Genomic DNA, 16,730 nt, shown 5'->3' with positions numbered 1-16,730 from the left:
CAAAAGTGCCCCACTTGTGACAGGATACTTTCTCGGACTGGATCAGACTCTGAATGTGGCTCTCCAGCAGGGATATGACTTCCTCAAATCCTGCCCTGAAATGAGATCCATCCTTCATGAAATCCTCCCCACTCCACCAAGAGTGTCTTTCCGCTGTCCACCTAACCTTCGTAACCTCTTGGTTCATCCCTATGAAATCCCCAAACCATCTTCCCTACCCTCTGGCTCCTACCCTTGTAACCGCCCCCAGTGTAAAACCTGTCCCATGCACCCTCCTACCACCACCTACTCCAGTCCTATAGCCCGGAAGGTGTACACGATCAAAGGCAGAGCCATGTGTGAAAGCACCCACGAGAATTACCAGCTGACCTGCCTACACTGTGAAGCTTTCTATTTGGGAATGACCAGCAATAAACTGTCCATTCGCATGAATGGACACAGGCAGACAGTGTTTGTTGGTAATGAGGATCACCCTGTGGCTAAACATGCCTTGGTGCATGGCCAGCACATCTTGGCACAGTGTTACACCGTCCGGGTTATCTGGATACTTCCCACTAACACCAACCTATCAGAACTCCGGAGATGGGAACTTGCCCTTCAGTATATCCTATCTTCCCGTTACCCACCAGGCCTCGACCTCCGCTAATTTCAAGTGCCGCCACTCATACCTCACCTGTCATTCAACAACATCTTTGCCTCCGTACTTCCGCCTCGACTGACATCTCTGCCCAAACTCTTTGCCTTTACAAATATCTGCTTGTGTCTGTATATGTGCGGATGGATATGTGTGTGTGTGTGTGTGTGTGTGTGTGTGTGTGTGTGTGTGTGTGTGTGTGTGTGTGTGTGTGTGCGCGCGCGTGTGCGCGCGAGTGTATACCTGTCCTTTTTTCCCCCTATGGTAAGTCTTTCCGCTACCGGGATTGGAATGACTCCTTACCCTCGCCCATATATAAAACATCCATTATTGTGTATTTTACAAAATGATAACTGGAATCAGATACTTCCATAATATATCTAGAAATATGCTCATGGAGTGATTTAAAGTCAAACTATGACACAAAAGTAATCACAGGAAAAAACGGATGCCAGATATATTCATTGGAAGAATCCTTAAGAAATGTACTCAATCAACAAAGGGGGTAGTTTAAAAATGCTCCTTTGACCAGTACTTAGACACTGCTTGTTGGTATGGGATCCAAACCAGATAAGATTGATAGAGGAAATAGGGAAGATCCAAATAAGAGCAGCGTGTTTCATTATAGGCTCCTTTAGTAAGCACAGAAGCATCACAGAAATTATCAACCAACTCCAGTTGGAGATGCTGCAAGAGAGGTGTTCTCCATCATGGTGCAGTTAACAATTAAATTTCTGAGAGCACACATTCCTAGATGAGTTAATAAATATATTGCTTCCTCCTACTATATTTTGTGAATAGACTATGAAGATAAAATTAGAGAAATTTGAGCTTCATTGATGCTTTCCACCAGCCACTTTTCCCACAAACCATTTGTGACTGGAACAGGAAAGGGGAGAAACAACAGTGGTACATGAAGTATGCTCCTCCACACACCACAAGGTGACTTTTGGAGACTAGATGTAGATGTAGATGTAGAAGTAAAAAAGTACCGAATTATGTTCTCGCTCATACCTATGTAATATTTTCTTTAAATCTAAACCTAGCTTCATCAACATATCCCTTGCTATCAATAAATTCATCATATTCCCTATGTTATACATTGTCTTGTTAACCAGTTACCTCTTATTGTGTTTTAAAATCTACTAGTCTAAGTACAAGAACTCAGCCAGGTGGACTTGAATATAAACTATTTACAAGAAGAATCTTTGATAGTCACTACAATCACAATGCTTGGAGAAGTATCACCCAAAGCTTACATCACTTTTCATCACTGTATCATGCTCCATAAGTTTTGTGATATCATTAACATTTTTTTATTAGCCACAGGTGCTATGCCAGCTTCAACCTGTGTTACCTTACTTCACTTAGCACCTTCTCGTCATTACACTTTTCCCTTGGATCTTGTTACGTACTCCCATTATGACACACTTTACCTTTTGCCCATAATCCCCTACCCTGGTTTCAACAGTTTTCTTGGGTAGATTCTTTAATATCATGCCGACTGAGCTTGGAGGGACAAGGAGCAGTATAGTGATGACATGCATACTACACCATTTTGAGTCAGGTACTGCATGATGAAAAGCCAATAAAATCTCACCATAAGACAATGCTGCAGAATGCAGTGCCTGTTGAGACACTAGTCTATCTATATAATGGCTTTCAGATACCTAACTAAAGGGAAGGTTCACAGAAAGAAGTAGAGGAGTATGATGCAGAAATGGAAAGGAAGAGAAAAAGCTCCACACACACATCTCAGTTTCTAAGTGAATGATAAACCACTTATTTACTAATGTAGACACAAAAAAAAGTACATGCCCTTCTCTTGTGGGTGTGGCCTTGCATGGACCCATGATGTATTCATATCAGTGTAACAACAGTGAAAGTGCCTAGGTCTCACACACACTGCTGCGAGGCAGCATCTGACAATGGCTCATGTAGTGCCAGCAGCCAGCTGAAGCTGGCATAGCATTCTGGCACGTCGAGCTGACCCTGCTTAGCACAGAAAGCAGGGGTAAGGCAAAGATTGCAATGAGAAAACTGGATGGCATGATGGCCCAAACAAAAGAATTCAGTGTAAGGGTCATGGGCTGATGATGACAGGTGTCCATCAGATGCTGGAAGGTCCAGTAGCACAGCATCTATCTACATCTACATCTACATGGGTACTCTGCAAATCACATTTAAGTGCCTGGCAGAGGGTTCATCAAACCATCTTCACAATTCTCTATTATTCCAATCTCGTACAGCATGCGGAAAGAATGAACAACTATATCTTTCCATACGAGCTCTTATTTCCCTTATTTTGTCATGGTGATTGTTTCTCTCTATGTGGGTTGGTGTCAACAAAATATTTTCGCATTCGGAGGAGAAAGTTGGTGATTGGTCACTAGTTATGGTCACCTGCTTGCACCTGCCTGGTAGCTTGATAGGAGAGTATAAACAATGACCCAGTGACAATTGTCTGGTTGCCTGGCAACAATGGCATACGTGGCCAATTGGTGCAGTTTTGCATCAGAACTGAGAAATGTGAGAAACATGTGAAGCAGGTGCATTCAGATGCAAGTTAGTCAGTTGATAAAGGTAAGAAACAAGGAATTTCAACAAGCATCACTTAAAAAATTAGTCATGATTCTTTTAGTCCTGAAGTTTTATTTGTGTGCATAGCTTAAAAAGTTTCACTTACTACAGTGAATCAGTTGCATAGTCACACTCCAACATGCATTCCAAATAAGATTAAGTACAACATAAAAGTGCTTAATACATTAAATATGTTAACAGAAATGGAGGAAGCTGCATTAAATCATTTTATTATGATTTGGAATGTGATGCAGAAGCTGTTACATACCTGAAGAACCAGATTTCTGCATATTGTAATTATAATTATTTTACTACAATGCGATCCATGACTTTAAGAAATTGCTGTGAATTGCAAACCATACCAAATTCAGGCAAAAGTATTTGTACTTTTATTTAATATTTTACAGATTCTCCTATATGTCTTCTTACGTACAGGTACAGAAGGAAAATATTTTTAAAATTTGCTGTTGTCACACAGGCCAATCACTCCAAACAATTTCAAATTTATTATAGTCCTACTGAAATAAAAAAGAACTTTCATGCTGAGCTTCCTCATTAGCCAGAATTCAGTCACAGACACTGTACTTACATAGCACTTGTGTGACATGTTCCTTTGCTTTAAGATTTGTACTATGCAGCATATCCACAAACATTCTTTAAACATTCATTTCATTATTCTTAAATGAGTCATGATGAGAGATTTATATACAAATATATTTTACATATAAAACAGCCTTACTTACTAAAATGTTATTAGTTAATTTCTTCAACAAAATTTAAATATAGGCATACATAAATAATACCAGTCTTCTGACACAAAGTATTTATAATGAGATTTTTTGGCACTTACACTCACATAATGCTTTCTGAGATGTAATTAAATATTAAATCTTCATTGGCCTGCTTAACTGTGCATGATTTCTTAATGAAACCAAGAGCATACACATTTTATTGCATCAGGCCAGCTTGATACTCAATCATAGTTTGGATTTTCTAAGACATATAAGTACAACTATTATTTGTTGGTTCTGTAGTCACTTGGAACCTTAATGTCAGTTAGGCACTGATACCTGCAAGCAAATCCACAACTTGCACTAAAATGTTTACACACCACAGTTCTTTCAGATGCAGTGGCAAGTTTTTGTGCATCTTTTTATTGTATGTGAACAAATTCAATATGTCTTCACTTTTGTGGCAACTGTCAGCAAGGCTTAAAATCTGTGTTGATGGATTTTCAGAAAATCCATACAAATGACCAATAAAATAGATTGAATATAAGAAATGCAATGGGAAACACGATTCGACTTCGTTTGTCTATCCATTGAGATATCTCCTTAGGTGTCATTGTTGTGAAAGATGCTGGTTGTGATTGTGATGTCTGGTTGCTTGAAGGCACTGGGAGACTGATCACACAGTTCCCATCACCATTTCCAGTGGGATTGGGAACATCAAGCAAGCTGGATACAGTCTGGAATGAAACAATGAGTTAAAATTAATATTATAGTGAGATACATTATTTTTGAAGTAGAGAAGGAACATTAAGACCTAAAACTGTATAAATTATATTTCCCTTCTAGTGGTTCTGATGAGATATTCTAGACCGAATGCACCCGTAAGAAACATCACCAATATTTTGAATTCAATTGCCTAAGAAAATGTTTTCATAATCAAGACTAATAGAAATTTAATCTCTAGAAATACTTATTCTGCTTTTGCTAAAGAGACAGTAGTGTCATATCTCAAGGATAATTTGAAGTACTTAATTCTGGGCAGGAGTGTTTAGAAGAACTGCAGCTCAAGTTAGAGAACAATTGACCAAGTATTGAGTAAATATTTACCTAGTATAACAGTTCATGGTGAGAGGAACCCTCCATGGAATAACAGTCCCAGTAAAGAAACTTCTATAAAAACAACAACTTCTGCACAATATGTGTAAAACAAGGCACAGAGCTCTAGAATGAGAGATGCTAAATGAAATGCATTTGACTGTCAAAAAGATATTGCTTGAAGTGTTCAGTGGCAACCACAACAGACTGTTGTTGAAAAACATATCATGAAACCTCAAAAAAATTCTGGTCTTATGTTAAGGCCATTAGTGGCACCAAAGTTTGTGTCAAGACACTCTTGGAAGAAAAAAAAAAAAAAAAAAAAAAAAAAAAAAAAAAAAAAAAAAAAAAAAAAAAAAAAATTACTTTAGAAAACTGTGGAGCCTAGTTCCATCAAAATGGAAAATGTATTTAAAACCCAAATGGTGCAATTTGAAAGAAAATCATTAGAATGAAGATACATAAAAATATCTTGCAATTATCAGGAGTTCCTGGAAGCAAACCATGTAAAGTTCTTAGGCCTAAACCCAGGAAAAAATTTAAACTAGAAGGTACACATGGACTTCTTAGCAAATAAACTGAGTAGCTTAGCATTTGTAACTTGTATTTTGTCAGGTGTCCCAAACACAGACACCAAGGAGATAGTCTTATCACTGTTACTTTGAGCTGGTTATTTGTTATTGCATAAGCTTCTTGGGGCATTTTGAGTGCTACAGCCTTACCAGAAACTACCTTCCTGTGGCATGAGTACTTATAAACAAAGTTCACACACGAACTAAATAAGAACTACTATCACCTACAACTTCACTAAAATGAAAAGTAAGATAACAAATTACATCTTTATGAGCTATCATTGTCGTCGTTGCTCACATGTGTCTGTGTATAAGGCTACAGACAATGTTGAGTTGAAGACTGCTGTTATCACAGCTAAGAATAAAGTTAAAGTTAAAGGCATCGCTTCTTGTGCTGTTATTGATGGACTGTGCGTGTTTTTCGACTGTAGATTTGACTTTGCTTTAAGTCAGGCTGGTGCTACTCCACCTGGCAACTGTAATGGTTGGTTAACTGTTGTGTTTGCTAAATGTGGAGGCAAAAGTGTGTACGGTAACCTTGAGAGTTTTGCTCATAGAGATGTAATTTGCTACCGCAATTTTCATTTCAGTGAAGTTGTAGGTGCTCTCTGGGTTCTCTGTGGCGCCCCTGTGTCTCTGTGAATGTGTGTGTCACTGTGACAGGTGTTAAAAGACGTGCTGGCTTAAGTAACACAACCACTTCAAGAAGCTGTTAGTTTCTGGTGAGGCCGGGCATGGCACAGGGCTTAGTATCACTAGGCGCATCAAGGAGAAAAATTCATTTCCGGTTGTGCAATGGCATTGCAAAAGAAAATGATTAGAAGCAAAGGATTTCTGATGGTCCACTTTCTTTTTTTAAATTATATTCCCTGTACACATACGAGGTTTGGATTTTATTAGACAGAGAATGACATTCACTTGTACCTCTCTGTTTTCACCATACCGTAACCACAACACTCATCACAGCAAGAATTTTAAATTTCTAACACAATGTTTGAAGTCCTATGATCGAAGGTCACAGTATGTGGGGATAAAAATTTACATTAAACTAACAGATTATGTTTATTGTACTTGGAGCTTGGTTTGTTGAAAAGACTGCTCTTTACTCTTCTGGTGACAAAGTGTTATTAATACTATTTGTGACATGACATTCATTTGTTATCATTTGGAGAGAGAAGTTTGATCATGAGTCACACTTAAAGGGCACATGCACGGTGACTGGTGAGGTTGGCTCAGCCAGGCAGCAGGCAAGAGGAGGATGGAAAATGGCAGCGAGCAAGTGGTCAGTGGCAGACCGTTTCACATAAACCTGTCAGTTTCAAACAGCTGATGGTTATGTGACATCATGTGGGTTTAACCCATTCCACCACATGGCTTTAAGACAATGCTTTATCCATGTTTGCAGGGATTATATGCAAACGCAAATTAGTATTAAAAGTATGGTATGGCAAATGAAAGAAGCTGAGATGCTGATACGATTTATGTGAATTTTATATCAAAATATATTAAATAAATAAATCTGCAATAAGTGCAATTTACTGAATAATTTATAACCTTTGAACCAATTCAAGTACAAAGTAGAGCAATTGCTGATTTTAAAGGTCTCATTGAAATGCAACAACTGACATACTTGTATAATTTGCAGCATAAATATTGCACTGGTAAAACACCAATTTTATTAATTTGTTGATAATAATTAATTAAAACAAATAATACAAGATAGACACACAAACAGCAAGGCAGTGTATGATAGCAGGTATCGTTCAACATCATCAGTTTGTGATATTTGTAATTATTATATGTTGTCTGTGTTTATTCATAATGCTTGCATTGTTCTGCCCATGTTTGTTTACAATGAAATGAACACCCTTAGCTGCTTACAGGTGTTGACATACGTCAACGGGGACAGATGAAAATGTGTGCCCCGACTGGGACTCGAACCCGGGATCTCCTGCTTACATGGCAGACACTCTATCCATCTGAGCCACCGAGGACACAGAGGATAGCGTGACTGCAGGGATTTATCTCTGGCATGCCTCCCACAAAACCCACATTCTCAACGTATTGTCCTGCACTACATTCATAGTGCCCCCGCCCATTATACTCATTACATGTGGTGCGTTGCCGATTCCCGTAAGAGTTCGGGCACTGTTTGTGCATTCACACAGAAGAAGAAGATGGTCAAGTGGCCGGTGAGCCTTAACTATATATTTACTAAGATGGTATCTGTTCTTTTGGACATGTTTCATTTGACATCAGCCTCCTAGACTGTTCTATTTTATTCATGCACTTTAACAGATGTTAAATGCACGTGTCTGGGGGTAAAAAGGATAGGAGATCATCCATGAGTTAGACAATGAGAACCAGTGAACAGGTGCATTTGCTGCCCCATTCCATTCTGCCAACCATAACACGTTGAAGAATTCACAGAGTACAATTTCACAGTTTGAACAGGGGAGTTATATATATTTTTAAGTTTTTTGTTATAATTAAAATTATTGTGACTACTTTATAGCTGTATCTGAGGAAAATATCTGACTTCAGCTGCCAGAGACTATGGTCATTTGTGTGTATGTGTGTTATGTTCCATACTGGATTTTCCATTGTTTGTATCTGAGGGAAGTATGTAAAAGATTTGCATTCATCTTAAAAATGATTTCATTGTAGATCTGGACAGGCCTTCTAAAATTTTAGAAAATGAAATGAACAAAACATATTTCACATTAAAATCCCAGAATTATCAACATACATTTATCAATGTTCCATATACTCCAGTAACCCTTAGGAATGCTCTTCACTGCATGCACTTGAAGTGTGCTTCCTGATATTTGTAGCATGTCTGTTGCTTCCACATGCTTGTTGCAAGTCTAACAGCAGTGAAGAGAGCAGTAACAATGCTGCTGTCACTTTTAACCACTATAAAATACTTTAGATGCAATACAGTTTCATATAATTTAGAAGTTCTTTAGAGTAACCTATGAACATAACAGAAAACTTTATTTTTTTAATTTGATCACAAATCTAAATATTTACACAAAGGACTCCTGAAAATGACAGTACCATTCCTAGAAACAGTCTATCCTAAAGCAGAATGTAAGTGGCCTTTGTTGTTATTTATGTTCCATCGTTGCATCAGTGGAAGAACTCCTAATGCTTTTGCTTCTGGTTTGGCTCTATGGTTACCCTACATTAAACCATCACACAAATGCCAAAGTGATTGATATCAGTATAAGTGACCATGGGATAGAAAATCAACTGAAATAAGTCAACAAAGGTCAGACCACCGGACCTGATGAGTTATCAATGTATGAAAGAATGGGCTGCTCTTTTAGCAGCAGTGTTCTGTAGGTTGCTGAGGGAGTGTAGCACTGGAAAACAATTCAGGTCATTCCAGTGTTTGAGCATGCAAGTTATTGTGACATTTTTTGTAGACCAAAAATCACCTCTATAGGAATCAACATAGGTTCTCAAAACAGTGATTATGTGAAACCCAGCTCTTTATCTTCATCCTCTAGACCCAGAAAGCAGTAGATACCAGTGCCCAGTTTGATGCAATGTGCTTCACTTCTAAAAGATGTTCAGTACAGTTCTGCATTGCCACCTAATGACCAAAATAAGAGGGTACAGAATATCAGATCAGCTGCTAGCAGCCCACCTCTGAACTCCTTTGACGACTTCCTTTTAATCTTACCTGGTGGGATCACAGACACTCAAGCAGTGCTCAAGAATGGGTCACACTAGTGTTCTATATACAGTCTCCTGTACAAATGAACCACACTTTCCTAAAATTCTCCCACTAAACCAAAGTCAAACATTCACCTTTCCTACTGTAATCCTTCATGCTCGTTACATTTCATGTCACTTTGCAGTGTTATGCCTAAATATTTAATTCACATGACTGTGTCAAGTGGCAGACTACTAATGCTGTACTCAAACATTATGGATTTCTTTTTCCTACTCATCTGCATTAACTTACATTTTCTACATTTAGAGCCAGCTGTCATTCATCACACCAACTAAAATTTTTGTCTAAGTCATCTTGTATCATCCTACAGTCACTCAACAACAACTCCCCATACACCACAGCATCATCAGCAAACAGCCACAGATTGCTGCTCACCCTGTCCATCAGACTGTTTACATATATATAAGGAATAACAGCAGTCCTATCACACTTCCCTCGGCACTCCTGATGATATTCTTGTCTCTGATGAAAACATGCTGTCGATCGCAGTATATTGGGTTTTATCAGTTATGAAGTCTTTGAGCTGCTCGTACATCTGGCAAGCTATTCCATATGCTCATACCTTTGTTAACAGATTGGTGTGGGGCACCGTGTTAAATGCTTTTCAGAAATTTAGGAATGTGGAAGCTGCATGCTACCCTGGTTACTGTGGATCACAGGGTACCATACGAGAAGGGGGCAAACTGAGTTTCACGTGAGCAATGCTTTCTAAAACCATGCTGATTTGTGGACAGAAGCTTTTCTGCCTCAAGGAAATTTATTATATTCGAACTGACAATATGTTCAAGAATTCTCCAGAAAGCTGATTTAAACATATTGGTCTGAAATTTTGAGTGTTTGTTCTTTTAGCCTTCTTATATATGGACATTTGTCTCTATTAATCATGCTAGATAAAGGTCTCAGTGCTTTTCCTATTACTAGTTTTGTGTAGTCATCCCATTTTAGGTTGCTTCAAATGAGTAATCTCAGTTATTCTAATAATGTTACTGTTTCCTGTGATTTATTGCCAATAGTATAACTGAAGAAGAATGGATCTATCCACCTATTAATTTACAAACTGTTACATATGTTTATATTGATGGTTAACTGACAACACTACCTCTAAACTTCAATCCAAAGCAAGTTTTCCTACGTTTCCCTACCTAATGCCATTGCAACATTCATGTATATAACAGAATCATTTACAGACAGCCTCATGAAGCATCTCTCATTATTTGCCTATGTGTTTGTACTCTTATTGTATACCCATTTCAACCTCTGTAGGTAATAAACATTCTGATGAGTGCACATAGCCATATATATCATCATGAATGTTTTCAGACACATTCTCAGTTATGCTACTTTCATTCCAGGGGCTGCCAAATCATTAATGTACTACAAAGACCTTATCTATGTAAAGTGAACTCCAATGAAAAAAATACATTATCTTCCTATCAGTAAATGGTGAAAAAATTGATAGCCTATGTAATTATGCAGCCACTAGTTTGTGTGTAAGCTAGATTTATGGACTGCACCTAACAGCATTCCTGTGTATGTGCTGCATCTTCTATGGTCCTTCATTTTCATCACAGTTCAGCACCTATGGCACATACCAGTGTAGTAATATTGTTGACAGAATTGCAACATTGTACACAAGTAATGAAATGACCGATTTGCTACTTGACTACAATTAAACTGATGGTACTAACAGACTTGCTTACTGTTGTATGCTGTGTCCCAACATAAATCCTCTGTATCATTTCACATTCACAGTAACTGACAGAAGACTATGAGAAACTAGGAAAGTGAAGTTAGGTGTCAAATTTTCCAACTGGAGTTTTTCCAAATTTATAATGTGAATGTGTTATTCACTTTTTTGGTATGTACAGAAGTACTGCATCATACTGAGAAACTTACCATACATATTGTAGAGTTTCTGAATACTATATCAATTTGTCTGCATTTCTGTCCAGTATTAGTTGTCAAAAGTGGTTGCCAACCATCTATGCTTACTCTGAATGGTTGTTTTCTAATACTTTGGTGAGCAACTGTCCACTAGCACTCACCAAGTGCTGGCCAAATCTCGTACTAGTTTTGGAGAGTTGTCTATAGACAAGAGCTAGATCGAGACTTTCTCCAAGAAGTTCAGGCAGTTGTTGTGGAGGACCACCCACAATGTGTAACAGTTTGCACAATACAATGGTGTCTACAGTGCTGCAGTGCAGTCACAATTTCCTTTTTGGTGCTATTTACCAATGAACACACAATCAGTGAAGATGCCACTATAAATGCACAGAGCAATCATATTTGTGCTCATGAAAATGCATGTGTAAGTAGTTAGTAGCAACCAATGCAGATTATGTTTGAACAAATATGATCAGATCATTGGGCCCTATCTAGTGCCAACCAGTCTAAACCTATCTATTCCATTTTCTTACAGTCTTCTTACTGCCATATTGAATGAGGTGCCACTGTCAGTTCACAGCATAATGTGAGTGAAAAATGATGGAACTCCAGTTTATTTTTAAGTAAATGTGCAGCACCACCTGGACATCACATTCTAAAAACAGCAGATGTGGACCTGTTCCATGGCCACCGTGATTCCTATGAAAATTATGATATATAATACTCCTGTTATATCAGAAGACGATATAATTACACACTGTGACTGAAACACTGATGCAAGGATGGAGTGAGCTGGGTTTCACAAGACCATTGTTTGCAGACTCCAGGTTGACTACCATTAAGAGCGGGTCATAACAAAGAGGAATAAAATATGTTCCATAATTTATAACAAACTGATGTCAGTTATACATACCTACAGTTACCTGCGATGAGTCTTTAAGAAAATGGAAATTACCTGCACCTTTTCAAAATCACTTGGAATGCTTTGTTTCCCCCATGACCTATAAAAATTCTTGTTAGAGGAAGAGCAAGCTTTTTTGTACAATCTATTTAGAGCTGTACAGGCACCTTATCATTCCCTATTGACTTTCCTTAACTGAGAAATTTTTGGTGGTTTTCTGCCTTGTGATAATTTATCTCAATATCACCCATTTTGTGGTGGCTGAAAGATGGAACTGTATGACAATGTTCTTCAGTGAAACGATTTCAGAAGACCAGATTCTGTTCTTCAGTCTTCTCTCTGTCAGCTTCTGTTTCAGTGCCCACTTGATCACTGAGTGACAATAGATAATTTTGATCAATTTTCTGACTTTGTGTCAAACCAAACCTTCTTAGGATTTTTCTCCAGACTGGTCATCAAAATTTTATTTTTAAACTCACTGAATGCTTTCCACATTAATTTATTTATATTAATTTTGTTTTCATTCAGCTTTGTTTGTCAACAGAAGTCTGTCTTCTCTTGAATCTTTGCTTTTGTGGCAATTTTCTTACATGAATTGTCATGGGTATTTCTGATTCCTGTAATGTCACCCCGGGTTTGGTGACACATCAGATAGCAAGGTGTCGACACATATGAAAAAAGGCCAGAGTTCATACGTTCATGTGAGGCAGAAGGTAGGCTAATGATGACACATTGGCACCAAATTTTACCACCATTCTGCCCAACTTCACAGTGGATGTGTCACATGATGGGAAGGTCATCACATCAACCCTTGCCCATGTCTCACCCACTTCTCTTGATTTCTGTTCAATGGAGGTCAAAACAATGATGCCTTGCATTGAAATCATGCTGGTTTCTGATAGCTGACTGAAGAAACTGTTTCAGGCACACCATCACTCAGAACCAACACAAAAAGTCCTCATTAGATGACATAAAGGGCATCAATGAAACCACACTTCCCCCTCAGTCATTCATTTACACACATCACATACATTAATAAAATGGCAAAAGGGTCACACAAACACTCCCTAGTTTGGCAACAATCTCAGTGCCTAACAGAGACAAATCTTGAGTAATTCTAGGCACCTGCAGGCAGATAACCCCTTCAACATCCTCAGATTGCACATGTCTGCAAACAGGTGCCATAGCAGCAGCATAGTACCATTCAGTTGAAGCGTATCAAAGGGATTGTCTGCCTGTAGGTGACTAGAATTTGGTCAAGGGTCATCTCTATACAGATACATTTGTAAAGTGCTCAACAAAGATGTATGGGTAGCACTGAGGGTGTTGCTGAAGCAGGGGATGTTAGAGGGAACCCTTGCCATTTTGTTTTTGCAACAGGCAAGTTCTCACTGCTAGAATTTGGCAAGGGGAGAAGAAGTAGTGGCATAAAGTTCCTGTCACCAGTCTTCATCAAACCTCTTTTTGTCATGAAATAAGTGCATGCAATATGTTTGATGGTGATCCTGTCGAATGGGGACATTATAACAGCGACATACTTGCAGTTTCCTCTTTCTGATCTGCAATAACTAATACTCTCTTCCATGATTAATGTGGATGATCCACTTCTTTTTCCTATTATAGTATTCAATTCATCACTGAGCAGCTGGAGGGGTTCCTCTAACCTGAAAAACTTCCTATTGATTTGAAAAGTTTTCGATTTATTTGTGCTGACATGAAGAGGACAACAGAGACTAGAGTTTGTTAGCAAATTGCATATACCACAGAAGTTCAGATGTCTTTTTCTGGGTATGCAGAGACATCCAACAGAAGAATACTGTGATGTACACTGAGCATGCTATAACCATTCAAACTAAAGGAGTTAATAAACCAAATAAAAGACTTATTTGATGGTGGAATCTAAAAGGCATAACTGGAAAATTCTTTTCACCTTCTCTTAAAGAGTGAATCCAAGGTACTTGACATTAAATATGTTAGATCTAGGGATCCTGTTACCATGAAATTATGCAGCACAATTATACAAGAAGTTTCACTTCAACATATGTGTAATGTTGGTTCATTACATAATAAAATTAAAAAATAATTTTATATGCATATAATTAATATTAATCCAATCTTTAAATTTATATTTGGCTTTTAAGCATTTTCTCATATTTCTGCTTTCATCATTTCTTTTGTGTCATATACAAAAGAACTGCAGTATTTTTTTCTGGGGATATAACTTACAACAATTTTTCATGAGGTAAAGCAAACCACTGCCTTTTATTTTCTTGTATACAAGTTACAAGGTCTGTTCAAAAAATTCCAGAACATTTGTAATTTCGCACCAATGGTGTCTTGGAACAAAATGCTATTGGCATCCCTGCACATGCCTTTGTTTAATGTGTAACTACCAGAAGTTTCAGTGTTGTATGTCTGTTAGCTATTGTTCAGTGCTGTTTTGAGTAGAATGTTGTGCTGCATAGTTTGTGAGAAATGGCGGAGTTAGAGGAGCAATTCGTTTGCATTAAATTTTCTGTGAAACTCAAGAAAACCTTCACAGAGGCACACCAAATAATGCAGGAAGCCTACAGTGATGAGTGCTTAAGCTGTACTCATTGTTACAAATGGTTCACACAGTTTAAAACTGGCTGGACAGAGGTTAAAGATGACCGTCATTCAGAACACCCTTCTACATCTACTGATGACTCTTTTGTCAGGAACATCAACAAAATCGTGTGTGTCAATCGAAGACTGATTGTCTGAGAGATTGCAGAAGAATGTAAGATTTCAGTTGGTCATGAAATCCTGACCCAGCATTTTGGAATGCATCGTGTTGCTACCAAGTTTGTCCTATGGGTTATGAGTCAAGACCAGAAAGACCTTTGCCTCACAATCTGTGAAAAGCTTTTGGATCATGCAAATGAGAATATCTTCCTTAAGAGAATCATAACTGGTAATGAGACATGGATCTACAGTTATGAAGTTGAGACCAAGGTTCAATCTTCAGAATGGGTTGGGAAAGGTTCTCCAAGACCAAAAAAAGCTCATCAGGTCAGGTCGAATGTCAAAGCCATGCCAATTGCATTCTTTGACTTTGGAGGATTCGTGTATCATGAATTTGTGCTGTAGGGACAAACTGTTAATCGATGGCATTATCAGGACGTGTTGCGATGCCTATGAGAAAATGTGAGAGGGAAACAGCCTAAAATGTGGTGAGACAATCCATGGCTCATGCATCGTGATAACACACCTTCACATTCATCCCTGTTGGTGCATGACTATTGCATAAAAAATGAAATAGCTGCGTTGCCTCATCTTCTGTGCTCTTCAGACCTGGCCCCTGCAAACTTTTTTTTTAAATTTCCAAAGTTGAAAATCTCATTGAAGGAATGATGATTTGCAATGATAGATGAGATAAAAGAAAATTTGCAGACAGCACTTTGCGTGATCCAACATGAGGTGTAACGTGGCTGCTTCTGGAAGTGGAAATGGCATTGGGAGCAATGTATCAGTTGTGGAGGAGCATATTTCGAAGGATACCATGCATAATAAGTAAAAGGTCAACATACAAAAATTTTGTGGACAAAGTTCCAGAATTTTTTAAACAGACCTCATATGTCTCTACTCCAACTGTGGGTGGAAGTCTCATAGTCACCTGTGCAGAGTTGAGAGAAGGTATACTAGAACGTTGTGAGTCCATGCCAGATGGGCAAGAAGATGACCGCCCTAAAGGCTGTCCATCCTTCCTGTCATTCTGCTGCAGGCCCAGCTGGCGCCGTGCTGTCCTTGGTGTCAAGGTTGACTTAAGAATGTATTTGCTATTTACCTTCTTTAGCTCTACATCATGCCTGTACAGAAAGAATAATCATGTTTTACTGAATGAGTAACTTATATTAAGGACAGAAATGAATTTTTGTTTTGGATGTTGGCAGCCTTTCACAGACAGATGTTATGGTGTTTATGTCCATTTATTTAAACATGTATCATATTTCATACATCACATACTGAAGGAAAAGCTCGAGGGATGTAAAATGAGTCAAGCTATTTCTTAACGTAGAACAGCATCTGTCAGATATAAATTCTGTGCACTAAATTAAGTAGCTCCCACTAAACCACTATATACTATTTGTGTTTCAACATCTTAAAATGAATGTACATGATTTGTAAATGATAATGGAAAGTACTGGTAGAGTGTACATAATTTAGGAATAAAGGTAACAACTCTCTAAAAGCAAAGACACTGAGTCATTTACTCACAAATAAAAAAAAAACTGAAACTTTGATAGATTTCAGGCATATTCTTTTTTGAGCTAGTCTATTTTACACCTGTTTTATCTCTCTCTTATTGTCCATCTGCATTGCTTGAAAAAGATTCACCCAAAACCTAGGAAAGTTCTCAGTCTTGTTTAAGTGCCTATTGATGACTGAAAACCCCTACTATGTGGTAAGTTTCCACCATTACTCCTAAGTTATGTATAGGTTTTGCCCTGTAAATATTAAAAATGAAGTCACACAAAGGAATTTATTGATGATACATAGTAAATGTTCTTCAAAATATGAATCTCCTGCAACAGTTCCAACTGCCAACAGTTTTCCAAGGTTCATG

General features: G+C 38.0%; 1 protein-coding gene across 1 annotated transcript in view; it reads right to left on the bottom strand.

The window, feature by feature from the left end:
- Positions 1 to 3,314: 3,314 nt before the first annotated feature.
- LOC124595064 (pH-sensitive chloride channel 2-like) overlaps positions 3,315 to 16,730 on the bottom strand; it is a 311,686-nt gene continuing 298,270 nt past the window's right edge. Inside the window, exons 9-10 of the mRNA XM_047133641.1 lie at positions 15,780 to 15,972; positions 3,315 to 4,682 (exon numbers count right to left, since the gene is read on the bottom strand). Of these exons, the coding sequence (XP_046989597.1) occupies positions 4,449 to 4,682; positions 15,780 to 15,972 (427 nt within the window). The 3' untranslated portion in view covers positions 3,315 to 4,448. The remainder of the gene's footprint in view (positions 4,683 to 15,779; positions 15,973 to 16,730) is intronic.

This window comes from Schistocerca americana, chromosome 2 (genome assembly GCF_021461395.2).
Source record: "Schistocerca americana isolate TAMUIC-IGC-003095 chromosome 2, iqSchAmer2.1, whole genome shotgun sequence".
Lineage (NCBI taxonomy): Eukaryota > Metazoa > Arthropoda > Insecta > Orthoptera > Acrididae > Schistocerca > Schistocerca americana.
Note: the sequence above shows the minus strand (reverse complement) of the source record. Positions and strands in the feature narration are given on the sequence as shown.